This window comes from Mytilus trossulus, unplaced genomic scaffold, assembly GCF_036588685.1.
Source record: "Mytilus trossulus isolate FHL-02 unplaced genomic scaffold, PNRI_Mtr1.1.1.hap1 h1tg000261l__unscaffolded, whole genome shotgun sequence".
Lineage (NCBI taxonomy): Eukaryota > Metazoa > Mollusca > Bivalvia > Mytilida > Mytilidae > Mytilus > Mytilus trossulus.
Genome location: NW_026963321.1, coordinates 479,322 through 500,005, shown reverse-complemented (window position 1 = coordinate 500,005; position 20,684 = coordinate 479,322). Strand labels below are relative to the sequence as shown.

At 31.6% G+C, this 20,684-nt stretch overlaps 2 protein-coding genes across 2 annotated transcripts in view; both read left to right on the top strand.

The window, feature by feature from the left end:
* Nucleotides 1–8,966: 8,966 nt before the first annotated feature.
* Nucleotides 8,967–14,434, top strand: LOC134701705 (transcription intermediary factor 1-alpha-like). The gene is made up of 3 exons (XM_063562838.1): nt 8,967–10,978; nt 12,518–12,524; nt 14,318–14,434. Exons 1-3 carry the CDS (start codon nt 9,048–9,050, stop codon nt 14,432–14,434), a joined length of 2,055 nt encoding a protein of 684 aa, XP_063418908.1. The 5' UTR covers nt 8,967–9,047.
* Nucleotides 14,435–19,235: 4,801 nt separating this feature from the next.
* Nucleotides 19,236–20,684, top strand: part of LOC134701725 (alanine--glyoxylate aminotransferase 2, mitochondrial-like) — a 37,294-nt gene continuing 35,845 nt past the window's right edge. Inside the window, exon 1 of the mRNA XM_063562867.1 lies at nt 19,236–19,371. Coding sequence (XP_063418937.1) covers nt 19,329–19,371 — 43 coding nt within the window. The 5' untranslated portion in view covers nt 19,236–19,328. The remainder of the gene's footprint in view (nt 19,372–20,684) is intronic.

Genomic DNA, 20,684 nt, shown 5'->3' with positions numbered 1-20,684 from the left:
AGACAAAGTATGGACAACATACTCAAAGTGATGTAGAAAGGTCAGATGGTGTTGAAATCAGATGATTAGTATTATGCATCATATATTTATATACACTTTCAGGGTCACTTTAATTTGTGTTATCCTTCACTTTATTCTATATATATTTTGTAAAGAGTTATAATTCAGATATAAGTAATACCTAACTTGTTGTAATTCTGATAATTTTAGAAACATTTATATTTATACATTGTTTAATTTTATTGTAAAGTTTAATATGAAAAATGAAATGTTATTGAAAATTTGAAATACAGATCCTGTGTCAAAGCTGTGGATCTGACAACACTCCTGTAGTACATTTGTACCTTCTGTTCTGGTTATTAGTCCTATATCCAAGAAGTTTGTACTCTGTCTGTCTTTCCATCCCTCAGTCCAGCAAATGAGTCTTCCAGACTTTTTTCTTTGTGCTAAACAATAGTGATTTGATATTTGGTGTATTGTTTTAACATGACTAGTTACAGGTCAAGTTCGATTTTCAAGACTTTAGCTTTCCTCCTTATTCAGTTAATAAAAGCTCTTTTCCTAGAATTAGATTTTTAATGAAAAGTATTAATTTCTAGATTTCTGTTAAAAGGGAAATAACTCATTTTGTAAAAGACATTGTAAATGTATTTTAAGGTAATTGACAATTTGGATTTATTTTTCTCTTTTCTCCGGTAAATTGTTTATAAAATTAAGTGGTAGATTTGTTTGTTATTTTATGTAGATACCACAATGAATTTTTAACTAGTGGTGGACTATGTATTGCCATGCATATGCTCAGAATGCTTGTTATTAAATAAGCTAATAAAATTTCAGCCTTTAAGTCTTTGGAGGTGTGCATTAATTAGAGGAAAGATATTTTAAAACAGGAAGTAGAACAGTGTTTTCAGCTCCATGCAAACAAAGCAGTATTGTATTTTGATCAGATTGATGAATAATTGTATGTCAACATCGTATTTGCATAATAAAAATGCTAGTTAAACATTTAATATGTTTGGCAAATGATGCATGCTTGAATTATCAATTTGTGTTATATATTTTACCCTTTGTTTTGTTGAGTGTCAATATGAAAATAAGAAGTTGTGGTACTATTGCCAATGAGACAACTGACCACAAAAGACCAAATAATAGCTACAAGTTAACATGCAACCTTCAACAATGAGTAAAACCCATATCCTTAGTTAGCTGTAAAATGCACTGAAATGAAAACAACCTAATTTATGGACAAAATAATAAACAAAAAACAAATATGATAAACAGCACCAAAAACAACCACTGAATTACAGGCTCCTGACTTTGGACAGGCACTTAAAGACTTTGGCAGGGTTAAACTACTTAAAATGCCAACCCTCCCCTATAAAACTGGGACAGTTGTATAACAACACCTTGACTAATATTAATTTGGTTTGTTTAATGACAAATATTCACAAATATTCACTTTGACCCTTTGACAAAAATTAAAATTTCAAAAATTTTGAACAATCCACTTTATCAGAAAAATTGCATTGATTATATAGCAGTTTGACAAACACAAATTCCTTAACAATACAATGTGATTAAACATTTAGCTGATATTTACAGAGTTATCCTGGTATCTTTGATAGCTAATTATCTCCCTTTAGTGTTAGGTACCACCTTAAGAAAAAAATATAAAAATCAAGACTTAACTCTTCAGATGGATACAAATAGAAATACATCAAACTAAAAGAAGGAGTGGGTGTGGACGGGTACATATCAAAAACAAAAACACACCAAGTACAGATCTGACAGTACTCTCAAATATAAGTTATAATCCTGGTATCTATGATGAGTTTATTATACCCCACGCAACGAGTTGCGGAGGGTATAATGTTTTTGACCCGTCCGTCCATCAGTCCGTCCGTTCGTCAGTCCTGTTTCTTGTCATCGCAACTTCTCTCAAACCACTCAACAGAATTTCACGAAACCAATCAGATAATAAGGACATACTATGTAGTTGTGCATATCGATGGGAATTTGCGATTCAATTTTTTTTCTAGGAGTTACGCCCCTTTGAACTTATTTACTTTAATGTACTACTGCAACAGTTTGTCATCGCAACTCCTCTCAAACCACACATCAGAATTTCACAAAACCTTTTCAAATAATAAGGACATACTATGTAGTTGTGCATATCGACGGGAAATTGTGATTCAATTTTTTTTCTAGGAGTTACGCCCCTTTGAACTTATTTATTTTAATGTACTACTGCAACAGTTTGTCATCGCAACTCCTCTCAAACCACACATCAGAATTTCATGAAACCTTTTCAGATAATAAGGACATACTATGTAGTTGTGCATATCGACAGGAAATTGTGATTCAATTTTTTTTCTAGGAGTTACGTCCCTTTGAACTTATTTACTTTAATGTACTACTGCAACAGTTTGTCATCGCAACTCCTCTCAAACCACACATCAGAATTTCACGTAATTTTATTTAGATTATAAGGACATACTATGTAGTTGTGCATATCGACGGGAAATTGCGATTCAATTTTTTTTCTAGGAGTTACGTCCCTTTGAACTTATTTACTTTAATGTACTACTGCAACAGTTTGTCATCTCAACTCCTCTGAAACCACACCACAGAATTTCATGAAATTTTGTAGATAATAAGGACATACTATTTAGATGTGCATGTTGGCAGGAAATTAATTTTTATTATATATTTTTTTTTCCTTACACTTATTTAATTTCTCTGATGACAATGTGGGGAGGTGGGGTATGTGAGCGTGCTCACTGAGGTTCTTTAATTTACTGACAGCTAGCTCAAAGACAATAAACCAACAAATAAATGCATCTAGTTAAACTAAATTATCAATCAGTACACATCTAACATCCAATGAATTTTGTCATTAAACAATCAGAATAAATCATGACTTAAAAGAGTTATCCTGGTATCTTTGATACAGAATTATCCTGGTATCTTTGATAGCTAATTATCTCCCTGTAGTGTGAGGTACCACCTTTAGAATAAAAATACAAAGACAGTCATGCTAGACGGGGGAAAAATCACGGGAAATATCTGGAATGCACAGGTCCTTGTCTAATTGTATTCCTCATTTACATTAATGATTTCCCAGAATCCTTAACACATAGCAATTTAAGTTTATTTACCGATGACACCATCATCTATAGAAACATAAAATAACAGAGATGATTCATCCAAATTACAACAAACTTAGATTTAACCGCACAATGAGAGAAAAAAGAAACCAGTTAACCATGACTTCATCCTTCATGGTCACATTTTACAAACTTACACAGCTTCAAAATATTTAGACCTTACCATGCAATCAGATCTTAAATGAAATAAACATGTAGATAATATAAGAAAAAATGCAAATCGACAGCTAGATTTTCTAAAACATCACTTAACCCACTATACATGATATATATACTACAATACAGGCCATGTCTCAAATATGCTTGAACAAGCATGGACTAAAACAAGATTAGTGGTTTACAAAAATTATACTAGTACATCAACATTTATAAATCTACCCCTAATGTTCTAATTACATCATACATCAGAACAAGACACAAAGCATACATATGGGAACGAACTGTGCGCCTCTCTCTGTCGACCTCTTCTTATTTTCCTATGAATCGCAGTTCCTTCATACACTTGTCAAAATCAAGAAGACCAAAGAAGCCAGATCATTTAATTTCACATTCAGACATATTGATGATGTTCTTTCCATTAAGAATCCAAACTTGTTTGATTGGTTTCCATCGCCGCCTCATTTTTATACTTATACCTCAATCATACACGGTCATCTCAGTACTAGAATCTATGACAAACGAGACGGTTTTAATTTTGAAATTATCATATTTCCCAAACTTAGAAGCAATATACCAGTTTCATCTACTTGTGGGATACACATTTCCCCAACTTATTCGGTATTCAAGAGTTGGCAGCCCCTACTAAGCACCAGTGTCTGAGCAGAAAGTTGATGAACCGAGGGTATGTCAAAAAACGTCTCGTCCTTTTTCTAAAAAATCACCAGAAGGTACTAAAAAAAATACTGAACTCCTAGGAAAATTCAAAACGAGAATTAAGGCCCCATACAAATGCATGCAAAATCAAATGATAAAACACATCAAACGAATGGACAACAACTGTCATATTCCTGACTTGGTACAGGCATTTTTAAATGTAGAAAATGGTAGATTGAACCTGGTTTAATAGCACTAAACCTCTCACTTGTATGACAGCCTTATCAAATTCCATTATATTGACAACGGTGCATAACAAATTGTCACAAATAGGGGAACAACGACTTAGGGTAATTACAGGTGCTTCTGAAGGATAAGCAGATCCTATTCTACATCTTGTACATGTTATTACAAAGCCGGTAAATAGTCTTATTCGGTAGGTCACATTCGTGAAAAGGGAAAGGGGTGGTAGTTAAAGCATATCTGATATCATCTGTATTTATTACGAATATTCCATAACGTTCAACCAACTCGTGATGGCGTCCGTAAAATTTACGAAGTGGTGACTTTAACTTCACCATTTGGAACTCTTGGTTTACAAATAAAATGGTCACAATTGGGAAGCTAAATCATCTCGTTTGTCGTAAAAATTTGTTTTCAACTGACCCTTATAGTCAATTACTGGATATAAGTCCTGAACAAATGGCAAAATCCAAAGCTCAGACATATCAAACGTAGGATAACAACTGTCATATTCCTGATTTGGTACAGGAATTGTGTAGAAAATGGTGGATTTAACCTGGTTTTATAACGCTAAACCTCTCACTTGTATGACGGTCGCATCTTGTTGACCTTGTTGATCAAAAGTAAAATCACAAAAAATACTTAACTTCGAGGAAAATTCAAATCAAAACAGAAAGTCCCTAATCATATAAATATACCGGATCAACTTCTCAAATAATACACGATGATCTATCCTGGGCCCTCTGTTATTTATTTTATATATCAATGATTTACCACTTAATATAGAACATTCATTAATAGATTTATATGCAGATGATTCTACATTACATTGTAGAGGTAATGATGTAATTCAGATAGCTTCTAACCTTCAAAATGATATTCATGTTATTGAAAACTGGTGTTTGCAAAATTGTATGAAATTAAATGCCAAAAAGTGTAAATCAATGATTATTGGTTCAAAACAAAGGCTTTGTTTAACTGGAAACAGTTTAGATATAAATATTTCAAATGAACAAATAGAAAATGTAGATTGTGAAAAACTACTTGGTTTATATATTGACAAAAACTTAAATTGGAATCAGCAAATAGATAAAATGTCAATTACTATATCAAATAGAATCAACTTATTACAAAAGATAAGAAAATATTTACCTATGCATATACGTATTATCTATTTTAATGCTTATATTCTGCCATTATTTGATTATTGTTGCAATATATGGGGAAGTTGTTGTGAAAGTGGAATAAATAAACTTAATAAATTATTAAAGAAATCTGCTAGGGTTATAGTAGAAGCTGACATAATGACATCATCCAGTTTATTGTTTAAAAGTTTACACTGGTTAAATGTGGAAAAACGAATTCAATACCAAAAGGCAATACTTGTATTTAAATCAGTTAATGGCATGGTTCCTAACTATTTAGAAGAAAATTTTCATTTTACTAATAATCAAAACTATAACTTACGTTCAGCTGATGAAAAACTATTAAATCTTCCAAAACCAAAAACAATTTTTTTAAAGAAAACATTTACATATTCAGGTTCTCAAATGTGGAACAGTTTACCAAATGAAATCAAAATGAGTGATACACTTGTATCTTTTAAAACAAAATGTTACAAATTTTTCATCAATTGTGCAAATTAATATGCCTTTTCATTATTATTTCAATACAATTGTATATTGTGTATAATATAACTTTATAATACTGTTTGTACTTATAACTATGTTATTATTATTTTGAGGACTCTCAGGAAGATTAGTTTTAACTAATGGGATCATCCTCTTGAAATAAAGATTATTTATTTATTTATTTATTTATTTATCTTGAAGAATAGATTATGGGTAATAACCATCTTAATAACATGTTATATATTCTTTTATTTGTCTTTATGAATACTACTTTTACTGTATGGTTTGTTTTTGATGATATTCATTTGACGTATCTCAGTACTTATACTTACATTCGTCATTGTGTTATAATTTTTGTTTTATTGTCTTTCATTTTTGCTAATGTGCTTTTTGTTTATATGCCTTTTTGTGTTTCTGGTGGTTTTTTTACATATGACGTGGCTCTGCATTTATATATCCCGTCATTGTGTTATTGTTCTGTGGTATAATTTTTGTATTCTTGTCTTTCACTTTTGCTAATGTGCTTTGTCTCTATGCCTTTTTTGTGTTTCTTTTTTCATATTACGAGGCTTTGTACTTTTACACCCCGTCATTGTGTTATGGTGATATGGTAAATTTTTGTATCCTTGTCTCTCATTTTTGTCAATGTACTGTGTCTATATCATGTATATCATGAAAAGCCTTTTTATGCTTCTTGGTACATTTTGATTGGCAACGGTTTGCTGTGTTCACACATCGTTGTCAATATACAGGACTTGTATACGACTGTCATGCAAGATATTAGTCTAGCTATAAATCAAGATTTAATCCATCATTTCCTACATAAGAAAATAACTGCATCAAGTTATGAATATGACAGTAGTTATCCATTTGTCTGATGTGTTTGAGCTTTTGAATTTGCCATTTGATTAGGAACTTTCCGTCGAAAATTTCCCTCGGAATCTAGAGTATTTGTGTGATTTTACTTTATACCAACCACTATCAACAAAGTAAAACTCTTATTTCAACCGCACACAATAGTACACCTCTAAAGTCATCAATTCTTTGTACAATTGACGGCTTCAAAGAGAGGATCTCTATATTTGCTCTTCCACTTATATTTTAAAAACTTCATAATTAGTTATCAAAGATATAAGGATTTTAATTTTGTACGCCAGACGCGCATTTCGTCTTCATAAGACTCATCAGTAACTTTCATATCGAAATATTGCAGTTGTCGATGGTTGTCGGAACTTCATATGCAGTGGTCACAGCGTTATATGATGTGGTCATAGCATTATACGCATTGGTCATATCTACATAATACTTCTTAACTTCAATATGTTGAAGATTACAAGAAGGCACATGCATAGCATTATATACAGTGGTCTCAACATCATATGCAGTATTCACAACACTATATGCAGTGTTCACAACATTATATGCAGTGTTAACAACATTATATGCAGTAGTCACAAAATTCTGTTTTCTGAAATTAGAAAATTGATGGGTAAACTGTTAAACCTGGGTCTGTTTTCACCCGACTTGAAATTACTTGTAAATAAAATTCTGACTTCGAATTCTCCATTTTTCCTAATGATTTCGGTTGCCTACCCTTCCGGAGCACATGAGATCATCCCCAGTTTTTGGTTGGGTTTGTTTTGCTTAGTTTTTAGTTTTTGTCGAGCCTGCGACTTTTGTAGCAGAATGCTAGACATAGGGATAGTGATCCGGCAGCGGCGGTGGCGTTAGCTAACTTCTTAAAAGCATTATATTTTAAAAGGTGGAAAACCTGGATGCTTCATACTTTATATATAGATGCCTCATGTTATGAAGTTTCCGTCAGTCACATGTCCAACGTCATTGACCTCATTTTCATGGTTCAGTGACTACATGAAAAAAAAGTTAAGATGTTTTGTAATGTTACATTCTGTCTTATTATAAGTAATAGAATAACTAGATTTGGTATGTGCGTACCTTGCAAGGTCCAGACAGTTTTAAGTTGACCTCGACATCATTTCATGGATCAGTGAACAAAAAATTAAGTTTTGGTGTTCAAGTTCATATATCAGAAACTATAAGTCATAGGTCTTGTATATTCTGAGTATCGAAGGACTGTAAGGTGTACATGTCAAACTGGCAGGTGTCATCTGACCTTGACCTCATTTTCATGGTTCAGTGGTTATAGTTAAGTTTTGAGCTTTGGGGTCTTTTTTTCTAATACTATATGCAATAGGTCAACTACATTTAGTGTATGGAAATATTTCATGATCTATGTTTCAGTCGCGCAGAATTAATTTGACCTTGACCTCATTATCATGGTTCATTGCTCAGTGTTAAGTTTTTTTGTATTTTGGTCTGTTTCTCTTAAACTATAAGCAATAGGTCAACTTTATTGTTGCATGGAAGAATTGTTACCTATATATGTCGACTTGGCATGGTTCATCTGACCTTGACCCCATTTTCATGGTTCATTGTTTAGTTTTCTTGGTAAATGTAACGTTTATGTGACAGTTATTATAAAGCTATATATTTAGCACTATCAACATAATATCAATGATTAGTAAAGAAGGCGTGTGCACTCTTGTTTATGTTATGTCTTGTGTTCTTTATTTTGTCTGTTTTTTTTTTCTCGTTTTTTTTCCTTTTTCTTTTTGCCATGGCGTTGTCAGTTTATTTTCGATTTATGAGTTTGGCTGTCCCTCTGGTATCTTTCGCCTCTTCTTTTGGTGTTGATTTGAAAGCTTTCGGCGCTGTAAAAAAGTCTTTCAACATAGATAAAAATATTTAAAAATATATATATACACAAAACGTCACAGTATAGATTTCGATTAACTGGTTAATCATTTTATTTCATAAAAAAAATATTCAGATCACCAATTTGATGAAAACACATAGTCTGGATAAGCAGAGGACACAAACAAATTTCTGAATCTAAATTTCCCTAATACGATATGAAAAAAATCATTCCCGGCTCAGACTGAAAAAAAACCCCACCCCTGCATTTGAAGTTAACTTGAAATATTTGCAATTATAATTAATAATTATAATTGCAAATATTTCAAGTTAACTTCAAATAATTATAATTGCAAATATTTCAAGTTAACTTAAAATGCAGGGGTGGGATTTTTTTCATATCGTATTGGGGAAATTTGGATTCAGAAAATTGTTTATGTTCATTAATAATAGATTATGAAGTGCATTTATTAGGTACATGCACCTATACACACAAGGAAGTTATTTACCTATATGTTGTATCATGGCGACATCAGGTCATGTGAAAGAAAATGCTATATTTACATGTTCTATCTGTTTAGAGCAACTTAAGTCACCTAGAAGTCTACCATGCTTACACACTTTCTGCTTTCAATGTATCAGTGAGTATATTTTGTCTGCTGAACGCCATGCCGGGCATGAAATTGCAAAGTATACGTGTCCTGTATGTAGAACAATTGTAACGCCCAAAAATCCAGAGCAAGATACAACACAATGGATTGAATCATTGCCACATAATTTTACTATCTCTGTTTTAATGGAAACTAAGAAAGAGCCACAGACCCAAGAATGTCATATTTGTAAACGCAAACAAAAATGTGTTTCAGCGACAAAATGGTGTCGTGATTGCACTGAAGCTTTTTGTGACAATTGTTGTGAAATGCATGGTTTAATGAAATTGTCGATGAGCCACAAAGTTGTAGACATTATGAGTATTCAAACCAATGAATTTGGAATCGATTTGAGTAAAATTTCGGACGCATGTCCCGTTCACAGTTCTAAAGTCGTGGAAGCGTACTGTTTTGATCACCAACAACTCTGCTGCGTGTTGTGTGTAACGTTACAACATAGAAAGTGTGAAGATGTCCAAGCTATTGAAGATATAACAAGTAGAAAAACCGACAAGGATTCATTTGAAGCAAATTTAACTAAAATTCAAACAGCTACTGAAAACTTACTGCAAGAACAAAAAGATGAGAAGACTATTATGAATAAATCACTGTCTACTATTGAAAGTACCGTCATCGACTCCGTTAATGCTGCAAAAGGTAGATTAGATAGTTTGTTGGTTGTATTTTTGAAAGAATTAAAGATAATAGACGATAAAACACAAGGCGATCTTGATTCAAAGTTAAATTTGGTTGAAAAACTTTTAAATCGCATCAAGGATTTTGTCCGAATTACAACATTTATTCGATCTTATGGTTCAAAACCACAACTCTTTATTCATCTCGAAAAATCCGAAAAGGAGTTTAATTCGGAAATCGAGAATGCTGTAGCGTTATTACGTCAGGTCAGTGGCGTAGAAGCAAGCTTTCTGATTGGAAATTCACTTCAGAGTTTGATGGAAATGCAGAATCTTGGAGAATTACATGTTACAGATAATTGTAGTAAATCTGTAACAAAGTATGAAGGGGTATTATCAGATAATATGAGTTTACCAGCTGGTAAAATATTTGATTCTATTCAGTTGATAAAAAGGAAATTAGTTCAAAATTCTGGACATGATTTGAAAGGTGGTATGTGTATTTCAGATCAGATAATGGTTCTATGTTCGTCTGGCATGCTGATTGTCACCGATATATTGACAGGAAAAATAAAAACAGAATTTGTTTTAACTAAAGGCCCTAAAAGAATAGCATATGATACCGAAAATCAGACATTATATATTTCTTGTTACAGTAATTATTTCTACAGTGTTAAATTTGATCAGAGCTTCGGAAAACAAACACAGTTAAAAAATATTGCACCATATAATGGTGGTGTTTGTATTCATCAACATAATCTTTATATGGTTGTCGGTGGTGAAATCACGAAAATTAATTTAAATCGAGGCAGTGGATTGCAAACCGCTTTTCCAACCAATACAGATTGCAGAGATCTTAACGGATTAACGATTGACCACAAAAAAGATCGTTTAATTCACACAACCAAAGATTTTGCTGTTGTCTGCACGTCTTTTGATGGAAAGAAAATATATTCTTACAAAGATGATGAAATGAAGAAAGTTACCAGTGTAACTGTCAATTCTCTTGGGTTAATATTTGCTGGTGATGAAACTGGTATCGTACATTTGATATCTGAATATGGGAAACAGAGAAGAACCTTACTTGACAAATGCGAGAAAATAACAAGATTGTGTGATATCTGGTTGGACAAATCAGAAAAAAATCTATTTATTTGTGGAAACGAATTTGTAGAAATTTATGAAATTAAATATTGAACATTTAAAACTCTAAAGCCATGTACAAGTTCAACCATGAAATATGGATATATGTATACTAAAAACAACAAAAAAAGATTTAAAAAAAATAACTATAATTTGTCGTTATTATGTTGAAAAAAAACATTTATATCAAATAATTTTCTATATGGTGTAACTCATAATTACTAGATAGGTCATAAATAAAAAAAAAAAAAAGAAGATGATTGCCAGTGAGACAACTCTCCTGGCTCCTCAAGACAACCAAATTACAGAAATTAACAACTATAGGTCAACGTACGGCCTTCAAAAATGAACAAAGCCCATACCGCATAGTCAGAGCTCTATAAAAGATCATAAAAGGCCCCGAAATGACAAATTAAAAACAATTCAAACGATAAAACGAACGGCCTAATTTATGCATAAAAATTGAACGAAAAACAACTATGATACACATCAACAAACGACAACCATTGAATTACAGGGGCTCTTGTTTTGGACAGGCACTGCATACAGAGACTGAATATAACGGGGTTAGCCATTTTATAGCGGGACCCCAACCCTCCAGTTAAACTACGTACTAAACTGGGACAGAAGTGTATCAGTGCAATATAAGAACGAACTATAAAAAGCAAATGAAAAAGGCAGTTGAATGGTTTTACACTAGTAATTTTGGGGCCCTTTATAGCTTGTTGTTTCGGTGTGAGCCAAGGCTCTGTGTTGAAGGCCGTACATTGACCTATAATGGTTTACTTTTTTTAAATTGTTATTTGGATGGAGAGTTGTCTCATTGGCACTCACACCACATCTTCCTATATCTATTAGCTCATTAGATGGATACAAATATAACAAAAACACAGAGTGGACTTGGCCGGGTACTTGTATATCCCAACAAAAAAAGACACTAAGTATAGATCTGAGTGTACTCGGAGTTACTGACAGCTTATTTTAAATCACTAGCAACTAATAAAAAATCATGCACCTAAGACTAAATTATCACTCAGTACACATCCAACATCCCGGAACGGATTTAGTGTGAAGACGTCATAAAAAGTCAAGAGAAAAACATGACCGTATGCAATGCCAAGATAAGGTAGCGAAAGATTGTAGGTCCATGAATTAATGTATATGTGTATGCAGCAATACTAATTAGTTCGCTTTTAATTTGCTGATAACAAAATCAATATCAATACTAACAAAAACAATATCCAATGATTTAATTACAGTGTTGAATGTGTAACCTTTTAAAATACGTTTACGTTAACTGTTAACTTGTAAACTAAAGTTTAGTTAAGGTGGTACCTAACACTACAGGGAGATAACTCTGTAAAGTCAGCTAAATGTTTTAATTACATTGTGTTGTACAATGAATATTAAGCTTCTCCATTATCAAAATTGGTGTTTGTCAAACTGCTATATAACCAGTGTTATTTTTCTAACAAAACGGTTGGTTCAAAATTTTTGATTTTTTTATGTTTTTGTTATAGGGTCAAAGTAAGTACTTTGATAACATTTTATGAAAATTAAACGAGCCAAATTAATTTTAGTCCAAGTGTTGGGTACCACCTTAACATACTAAACTACATGAAAAATTAAATGAAAAGCACAGTCAAACGCTATCAATCAACGAAACAAGCAAGCAGCCATTGTTCTTTTATCTGTTATAATGAATTTTATTTGTTTAACATTTGTTATTACGATTCTAATCCGTTAACAAAAATACAAAATAAAAAATATGTGTCGAATTACAAAAACTAATTTCGGAAACTTATTAAATTCGTGACCACATAGAAATATACATTCTGGGATGTCTTTAGAACTTGAATGGTCTTCCGTAAACTAGTGCCGTCCGCGTTTCTGATAGAAGTGCCCATAAAATCAGTTAAGCTGATGTTATACTGTCCTCAGGTATATATTTCATCTGAAAAATAATACAATTTAGTGGTATTATACACTTTTCTTATAATTTCATGATGATGTCCAAAACCAAAATGAAATAATTTGTCGCCACAGGACCTTTTCTTTTAAAAACAAATTGTTCCTTAATTATTCCCATACTTTCTTCTTGCTTATTTTTATTATAAATTCTAAAGGTTTGCCATTTCATCACTATATAGTAAGGCATCATGTGCATGTCTCGTGGTTCTGATCGAAAAGTTTTAATTCCTGATGCTCTTTACTCCTATTAGAAAGGTAATACTATAGACGAAATTCAAACAGTAAGAGTGTATCATGAACTATCTATGAATGATAACACAATTCAATTACGTGTATATTTGTCTCTGAATTAAGGAACACTTAGAACAATTGAAAACAAAAGTAAAGGAAAGGAAAGAATGTCACTCTTTTCATTGACTCACCACTAGTGTTTTCCTTAAACTAACATACACACAATATATATATATATTCAGTGATCAACCTTAATATGATCACAAAGATGTAGACTATGAACAAATTTTAGTCCATGAAACATTATTTTTTTCAATAAATTATTTGGGAAGGTGGGTGTATGTCAAAATTCAACGATGGAAGGTTTATATACAAAATCATCAAGAAAAGAACCATGTTAAAAGTCGAAAATAAAAAAGGGTCAAAGACAAATGTCACATACCAGATAGAGATCTGACCATAGGACCGTAAAACAGGAGGCTCCCAGTAAACTGGATCGATCACCTAGTAAATGTTCACCTTTGTGTTTCCTTCATGTTTGATGTTTTGCAGATATTAATATTAAGCAGCATTTTTGTAGATTTTGTATTACTGAAAATGTTTAATGTAATCGACAGCCCAGTATTCAACATTTCGGTGTTGACATGAATATCAATAATGTGGTCATTTTTATAGATTTCCTGTTTACAAAACTTTGAAATTTTCGAAAAACTAAGTATTTTCTTATCGCAGGCAAAGATTACCTTAGCCGTATTTGGCACAACGTTTTGGATTTTGGATCCTCAATGCTCTTCAACTTTGTAATTGTTTGGCTTTATAAATAGTTTGATATGAGCGTCACTGATGAGTCTTATGTAGACGAAACGCGCGTCTGGCGTACAAAATTATAATCCTGGTACCTTTGATTACCAATTAATAGTTTCTACCAACATGTATTCATGAAGGGACAATAGTTAGTTAAAAATATAGATCATGTAGACTTATTTAAAGAAGTTTATTGTGGCGAACATTTTCCCATCTATTACGGTTTCCACAAAAAATAAACTAGAGGCTCTCAAGAGCCTGTGTCGCTCATCTGTGTTTACTGTTGTTTTTTTTAAAAATTATGTTAAATAAAGCAAATCATAATCAATAGTATAAGAAAATATAGATCATTAGATCTTAGATATAAAACAGGTTGCTTGAAAATTTTAAAGCAGCTAAATCTAATCGTGATGAACATTTTTACCCCATGACAGATTAGCTCTAAATGCTTTAGTTTCAGAGATGTAAAACCAAAAACTGTATTTTACCCCTATGTTTTCTTTTTCAGCAATTTCTGACATGTTGGTTGTCAGGTGGGGTCATTATACCCATTTAAAAAAAGATACCCTATAAGGATGATTATGGAAAAGTTTTGTTAAATTTGTCTCAGTAGTTTCAGAAGAGAAGATTTTTTGTAAAGGATAACAAAAAAATAATAGAAATTGTTAAAAATGGACTATAAAGGGTAATAACTACTTATAAGGATTCAATTGGTAATTTTTGTCATGTTTTTTAAACTTATTTGTAGATTTAACTTTGAAGAACATTTTTGCTGTTTACAGTTTATTTCTATCTTGCTGCTTGCAATTATCTCTATCTATAATGAAATTGGCCCAGAAGTGAGTGGAAAATATTTTATAAAAATTTAAAAAAATTTACCAAATTTATGAAAATTTGTCAAAATTGACTATAAAGGCCAAAACTCCGTAAGGGGTCAAGTTGACTTATTTATAGCTATTACTTTGCTACAGCACATACATTATTGGTATTTACAGTTTATCTCTATCTATAATCCTTAAAATAACCAGTTCAGGGGCAACAACCCAACAACGGGTTGTCTGATTCGTCTAAAAATTTCAGGGCGGATAGATCTCAACCTGATACACAATTTTATACAATGTCAGAGTTGCTCTAAATGCTTTAGTTTCAAAGATATAAGCCAAAAAAAAAGCAGTTTTACTCCTATATATATTCTATTTTAAGCCATGCCAGTCATCGGACACATTTTTTAAACTAGATATCTTTATGATTAGTTTGGCCCAGTAGTTTCAGATGAGGATATTTTTGTAAAAAATTAACGTCGACGGACGACGACGGATGACGGTGGACGCCGGGTGATGAAAAAAGCTCACCAGGCCTTTCGGACCGGTTGAGCTGAACAAAAGGGTAAAATCATCTTACAAAAATAATAACTGCTTTCTTCTTGACTTACTTGTAGACCTTATATTGCTTTTTTCTATTTTCTTTTTTTTTTGTTTCTACAAAAATGGTTAAAAATGGTCTTTCAAGAACAGTAACTCAATTGAGCCATCAATTTACAAAATCTTCAATTCTAATTTGTAGATTTGATTGTTCTATTTATTTTTTCTGTGACATTTTCTTCAAAGTTTCTCTTTATCTGCACTCTATCTCTCTCTTACTTGTGCTTATCCTTTTCATCTAGTTTTTACATACATGTTTGACTTGAAGGTAAGCCAACGATGGCAATTTACTTCTATGTTTTTATGGATCGTATTCCAAGTATACAATTTTAAATTTAGATTAGATTAAGTTTGCTTAGTTTCTCGCTACTTGAAGGACAACTCGGACCATGTGATCTATTAAATTGTCATCACTTGTTGTTTTTTAAAATTTTGTGTGTATATCTTTTTTTATTCCATATTGGTCTAGTCTATGTAGAAATTTGTGTAAAATGCTTTGTAGAAGTCGAACATGGCTACATCGATTTAATGTCCCTTGTCATGTTCTTGTAGGAAGTCGTTGGTGGTTGTGACGAGTTGGGCTTCACTTGGGTAACCTGACGTTGCCTAGGATCTTGTTTTTCTCTAGTAGAACGTAATCAGAGATCAATATTTTAATTAGATTGGATTTTCATTGGAAAGTCTTTAGAGTAATCAAATAACTAGTAGTTTTGGAGTGAGTACTTTTTGCGGTATGTACGAGTGCTTTTGACATTTGCGGCATCTTGATCAAAAATAAAGAACGGTGCAGCTATGTTAGATGAATTAATTCATTTTCACAGAAAAGCTACGATGGAGATACGACCAGATATAGCTGTAGTAAGTTACGCCAGGATTTTCGCATTAGTTAACTTACCAACATCTTAACTTACGACGGCTTTGTGAAACGGCTGTAAAACCTACGATTTATTTACGATGGACCTACGATGACACGTATACTTACGAAGACTTTGTGAAACGGTACCCTGATGAACTTTCAAATTGATGTAGTGGGACTGTTAGTGGCTTAGAGCCTCTAGTCTCGAAAATTATAATAGATAGAGATAAACTGTAAACAGCAAAATTGTTCAGCAAAGAAAGAACTACAAATAAGTCAAACATAAAGTTAACAGATTTTTTTTATCCCTTTTTGCCATCATGTATATGTAGCATTTTCTTGTTTGATTTGGCGTGTAGAGAGTACCACACTCATAAAAAGTAAAACAAACTTTTATGACTTGACAACATTATCATAACTATAGTATCCCTTCTAAATAATTTCGTATAAATGTTTAGTTAGCTTAAATTTGAGATGAATCAATGACGGCATTTGTGTATTTAGCATAGAATATTACCACAAAAGAAATTGTTTTACATAATGGAAATTATAAAAACAAAAATGATCCTTTATTTTTAGATTAGAACAACTGGGTTATACATTACCAAATTACCAAATACCAAATTTATGGCAAATTTAAATTATTTTGTACTCGATTGTTGTAGTTTTCTTTAGAAAATAAATGAAGTGCGATGGTATTTAAAGATTTGTATCTTTACGCTTTAAAATACCTTTTTATACTTACAAGTTCAGGAAAATGAAATAAATAAAATAAAATAAATTGCGTAGTTTGTTTGAAAACGTAAATACAATGGAGTAAAATATACTTAAATGATCTTAAATGTGTACTTTAAGGATTTAAATGGGCGATTAATTTTGAAGTAGACAGTCCTAAAAAATAATGCGATGGATGTTTAAAATATACTATGCGTGGGTACATATATTGTGATGTCTTTTCATAGCTTCTCGCCCAAAAGAACTCTTGCCACCTTTCATTGGTTAAGAATATCATATTTATTATCTGTGGCTTTGATCGAACCGCCAAACTGTGTCAAAACCTATAGATTAGCAGTTTCGAGATATCTTTAGAAGTTTATCATGTGTCAGTTTTAAAAATGATTGCTAAGTAAGTCAGTAATTACGTTATAACAAATTAAAGGTACACAGATAAACCCATGAAACCTTGAAGTATAGTTTGAAATCTTCTAAAAATTATTCTGTCTTGAAGTGATTAACAAGGCCAAATTAGAGACTTATTATACAGGTCCCCGTGAAGAATGACAATAATTGACCGTTTTGACATTGTAAATTAATAGTCTAAATCACCACTTTTAGCTCACTCAAGATTTTTAATACATAATAAACGAATCTACGGAAAACAATGACAAATTAAAAGAATGAAAAAATAAAGGATTTTGGAAAAAAAAAGTGGTGAGGGCTTTAAAAAGTTGTCCTTTCACTAAGTACTTACGATAAAAAAAAAACAGAAAATGAAAATAATGAATAGAATATCATATAGCACTATCAGAAAATGAAAATGTAAAACCACAAATAAACATCGAAAATAATAATTCCCCTCTCGGTCCTATGGTGTCATCCTGGTTTGCCCACTTTTAATTACATGCATATGTAAACATAGGGAAAATTGTTGTTTTAACAATTATAGTTTATTTCTAAATAAAAGTCATAATTTTTACCTTTATTTTACCTGTAATTTTTATATAAATGATACAATATTCTGCTTATAAACCAATGAAAATCTGCAAAAATATTTTTATTTTAATATTTTTTAGCAGGAAAATGTGCAGAATTTGACATTATACCTCTTATTTTTTTTAATTAAAGATACTACATTGTATATTCTGCTATTAACTCAAGAAAAATGTACAAAGATATTTTTGTTTTGATATAATTTTGAAGGAAAGTGTATTGAAATTGACAAATATAAAAAAAGGCAAAAATGTGTATTACTTTTGTAATTTATTAACAAAAATTGTTAATTGTTGTCACATTCTGAAAAATAATAAATTAAAGAATAATAAATATATTTTTATTATTTAAATAAATACACTGCTCTGAAATTAATAAAACAAATGTCCATTTGGTTGTAACAAATAGAATATAAATGCAACTGCACCTTAACAAATGCACAATTTGAACAGTAAATCTGTCTCTAAGAGCTCTGAAAGGTAGCATTGTCTTATTTTCAAAACAAATCTGATGCTAAGTAAGGATACATCGCTAAAGAAATTCAGTAACAGCTTCATTTAGAAAGAAATATGAGACAGCAACCAACAACACAGATGGTATTCCCAACTTTATTAAGTGTATTTGTTGAAAGGCACAGAAATGTTGACTACAAACGTATGATAAATAAAATGAAATATCACTTGATTTAAAAGACGAGCCGCAGTATACCTCTTGTTCCACCCCAACTCGTTGAGGAAGTTTTGCAAAAAAGTTTAGAAGACATTGGTGAAGCTGACAAAATACTTGCTACAACATTATTGACTGATTATGTGACAGAATTCTAGGTTGAAGTATTTCGCTTTCTATCACGGTACACCAAAATTATGATGAGACTCCAACATGCCCATCCGTGCTTTATCTATTCCCTATGTAATGTACTTATAAACTTTGATTCATATATCATATAAATTATGTTTGCAATATTTGTATTGCAGTATTTATATCATGAAAATCATTCAGAAACTAAAAAAATGTGAAGACACTTTTATTACTGAATGTCATTCAATTGTTTTGTCTTTAGTTGTATGTAATATTATAATATTGAATTGATATCAAATTATTAAGAGAAAACCTATTTGATTTATTTATTATTTTTTTTAACCCGGTCCTATATTGACTAAAAAAGGCCATACTAAACGATATCACGCACTCTTGTTCAGCAGTTAAACATGGATAATTTCCCGCTAAAAAGTGTAACAGTGTTACCTCCCATTTAGTGGGCGTGTTTAATTTAAGCATGTTCGTTGTTTACAATAAGTTATCATTTCCAAAACAACTGGGTCAGGCAGCTGTTGAATCATGGCAATACACAAAATACCTGCACAGTTTTTGTGCATTGGACGTAAGTATCAATACTTTGAAAACGTTTGATAAATGCATGATATAGTACATTTATATTGTGCATATCGTGTAATTAAGAAGTATATATTATATATAACATATTACTGTTATTTTTAGATAACAGTTTACAAATGATGTTATCCAGAAATCAGAGCAGTTTCTACATGTTTACCTGACCGATTTCCTTCTATATTTAATTATACAAATGTATGTCAACGCATGTCTGTATGAATGCAGACAATTTATCACTTGAAAAAAATAGTCATATGTACATTTGTGCAAGTCTTTAACCCCCCCCCCCCCCCCCCTTATTTGCACATATCCACCCTGCTAAGTAACTGCATGTATCTTTAGTTGGATTAAAATCCTTCAAAACAATCAATTGATTAATTAATCCCACTCACCAAATTTTTGTACATTTAACCCAGGGACAAATCATTTACATGATTTATTTTCTTGTATAATAAAATTAATTAGACTTTATTTGTTTCCAATAATCATAGATACATTGCCACGACAAAAGTCTCATATGCAGACAGTTCTATATTAATATGAATCACTTAATCTGAGGTGTTGGCCATAATTATATTCAATTTATCTGCAGATTTTTAAGCTTTTATTGACTTAGCCAATACTTTGGAATTATTTTCTTTGTTTATATATACAATTTGTTATGATTGCAAGAGTACTTTTCTATGATCTTATTATGCTTGGCATATTGGTCTGTGACAGGATTGCTTCTGTTAGTAAATGTGGTAGACACTTAGTGAGCCGTAAGCAGTTGAGCTAAGGAAGTACCTCTTAAGCTCAATCGACATGCAAGCTGCCTGGTAACACAGAAGTCTTGGGTTCGAGACCTGGTGGATACAAGCAATTTTGTATTGAAAATTATACAGGTCAATGACTTATTGACATTTAATTTGGTGTAAAAAACAACAACAATCAAATCATTTCATGGTTTCTCTATGTTGCTACTAAGTAGAAAATACACCATTCTTTAACCTGGCTTTCCTTCATGGATTTTTTTTCTTCAGTAAAATAAATCAGCAGGTTTAAAGTGTTAATGCATTGTAAAAATGAATATTTCATCAATGAAATTTTAAGTTGGATATTCTCATGAATTTCCTTTTCATATTGGATACATTTTTAAAAGTTTGATGCAGATATTTTGTAGTCGAAGCGTTTCAACTGAGGTACCACAGAGGCGCCAAAAGGCGTCATTATGGAGTAAAGGTGGTGGCATCAAAAGCCGTCATTATGAAGGAAAGGGTTAAAGAACATGCAATACTTGATTATACAGGAGTTCTTTATAAT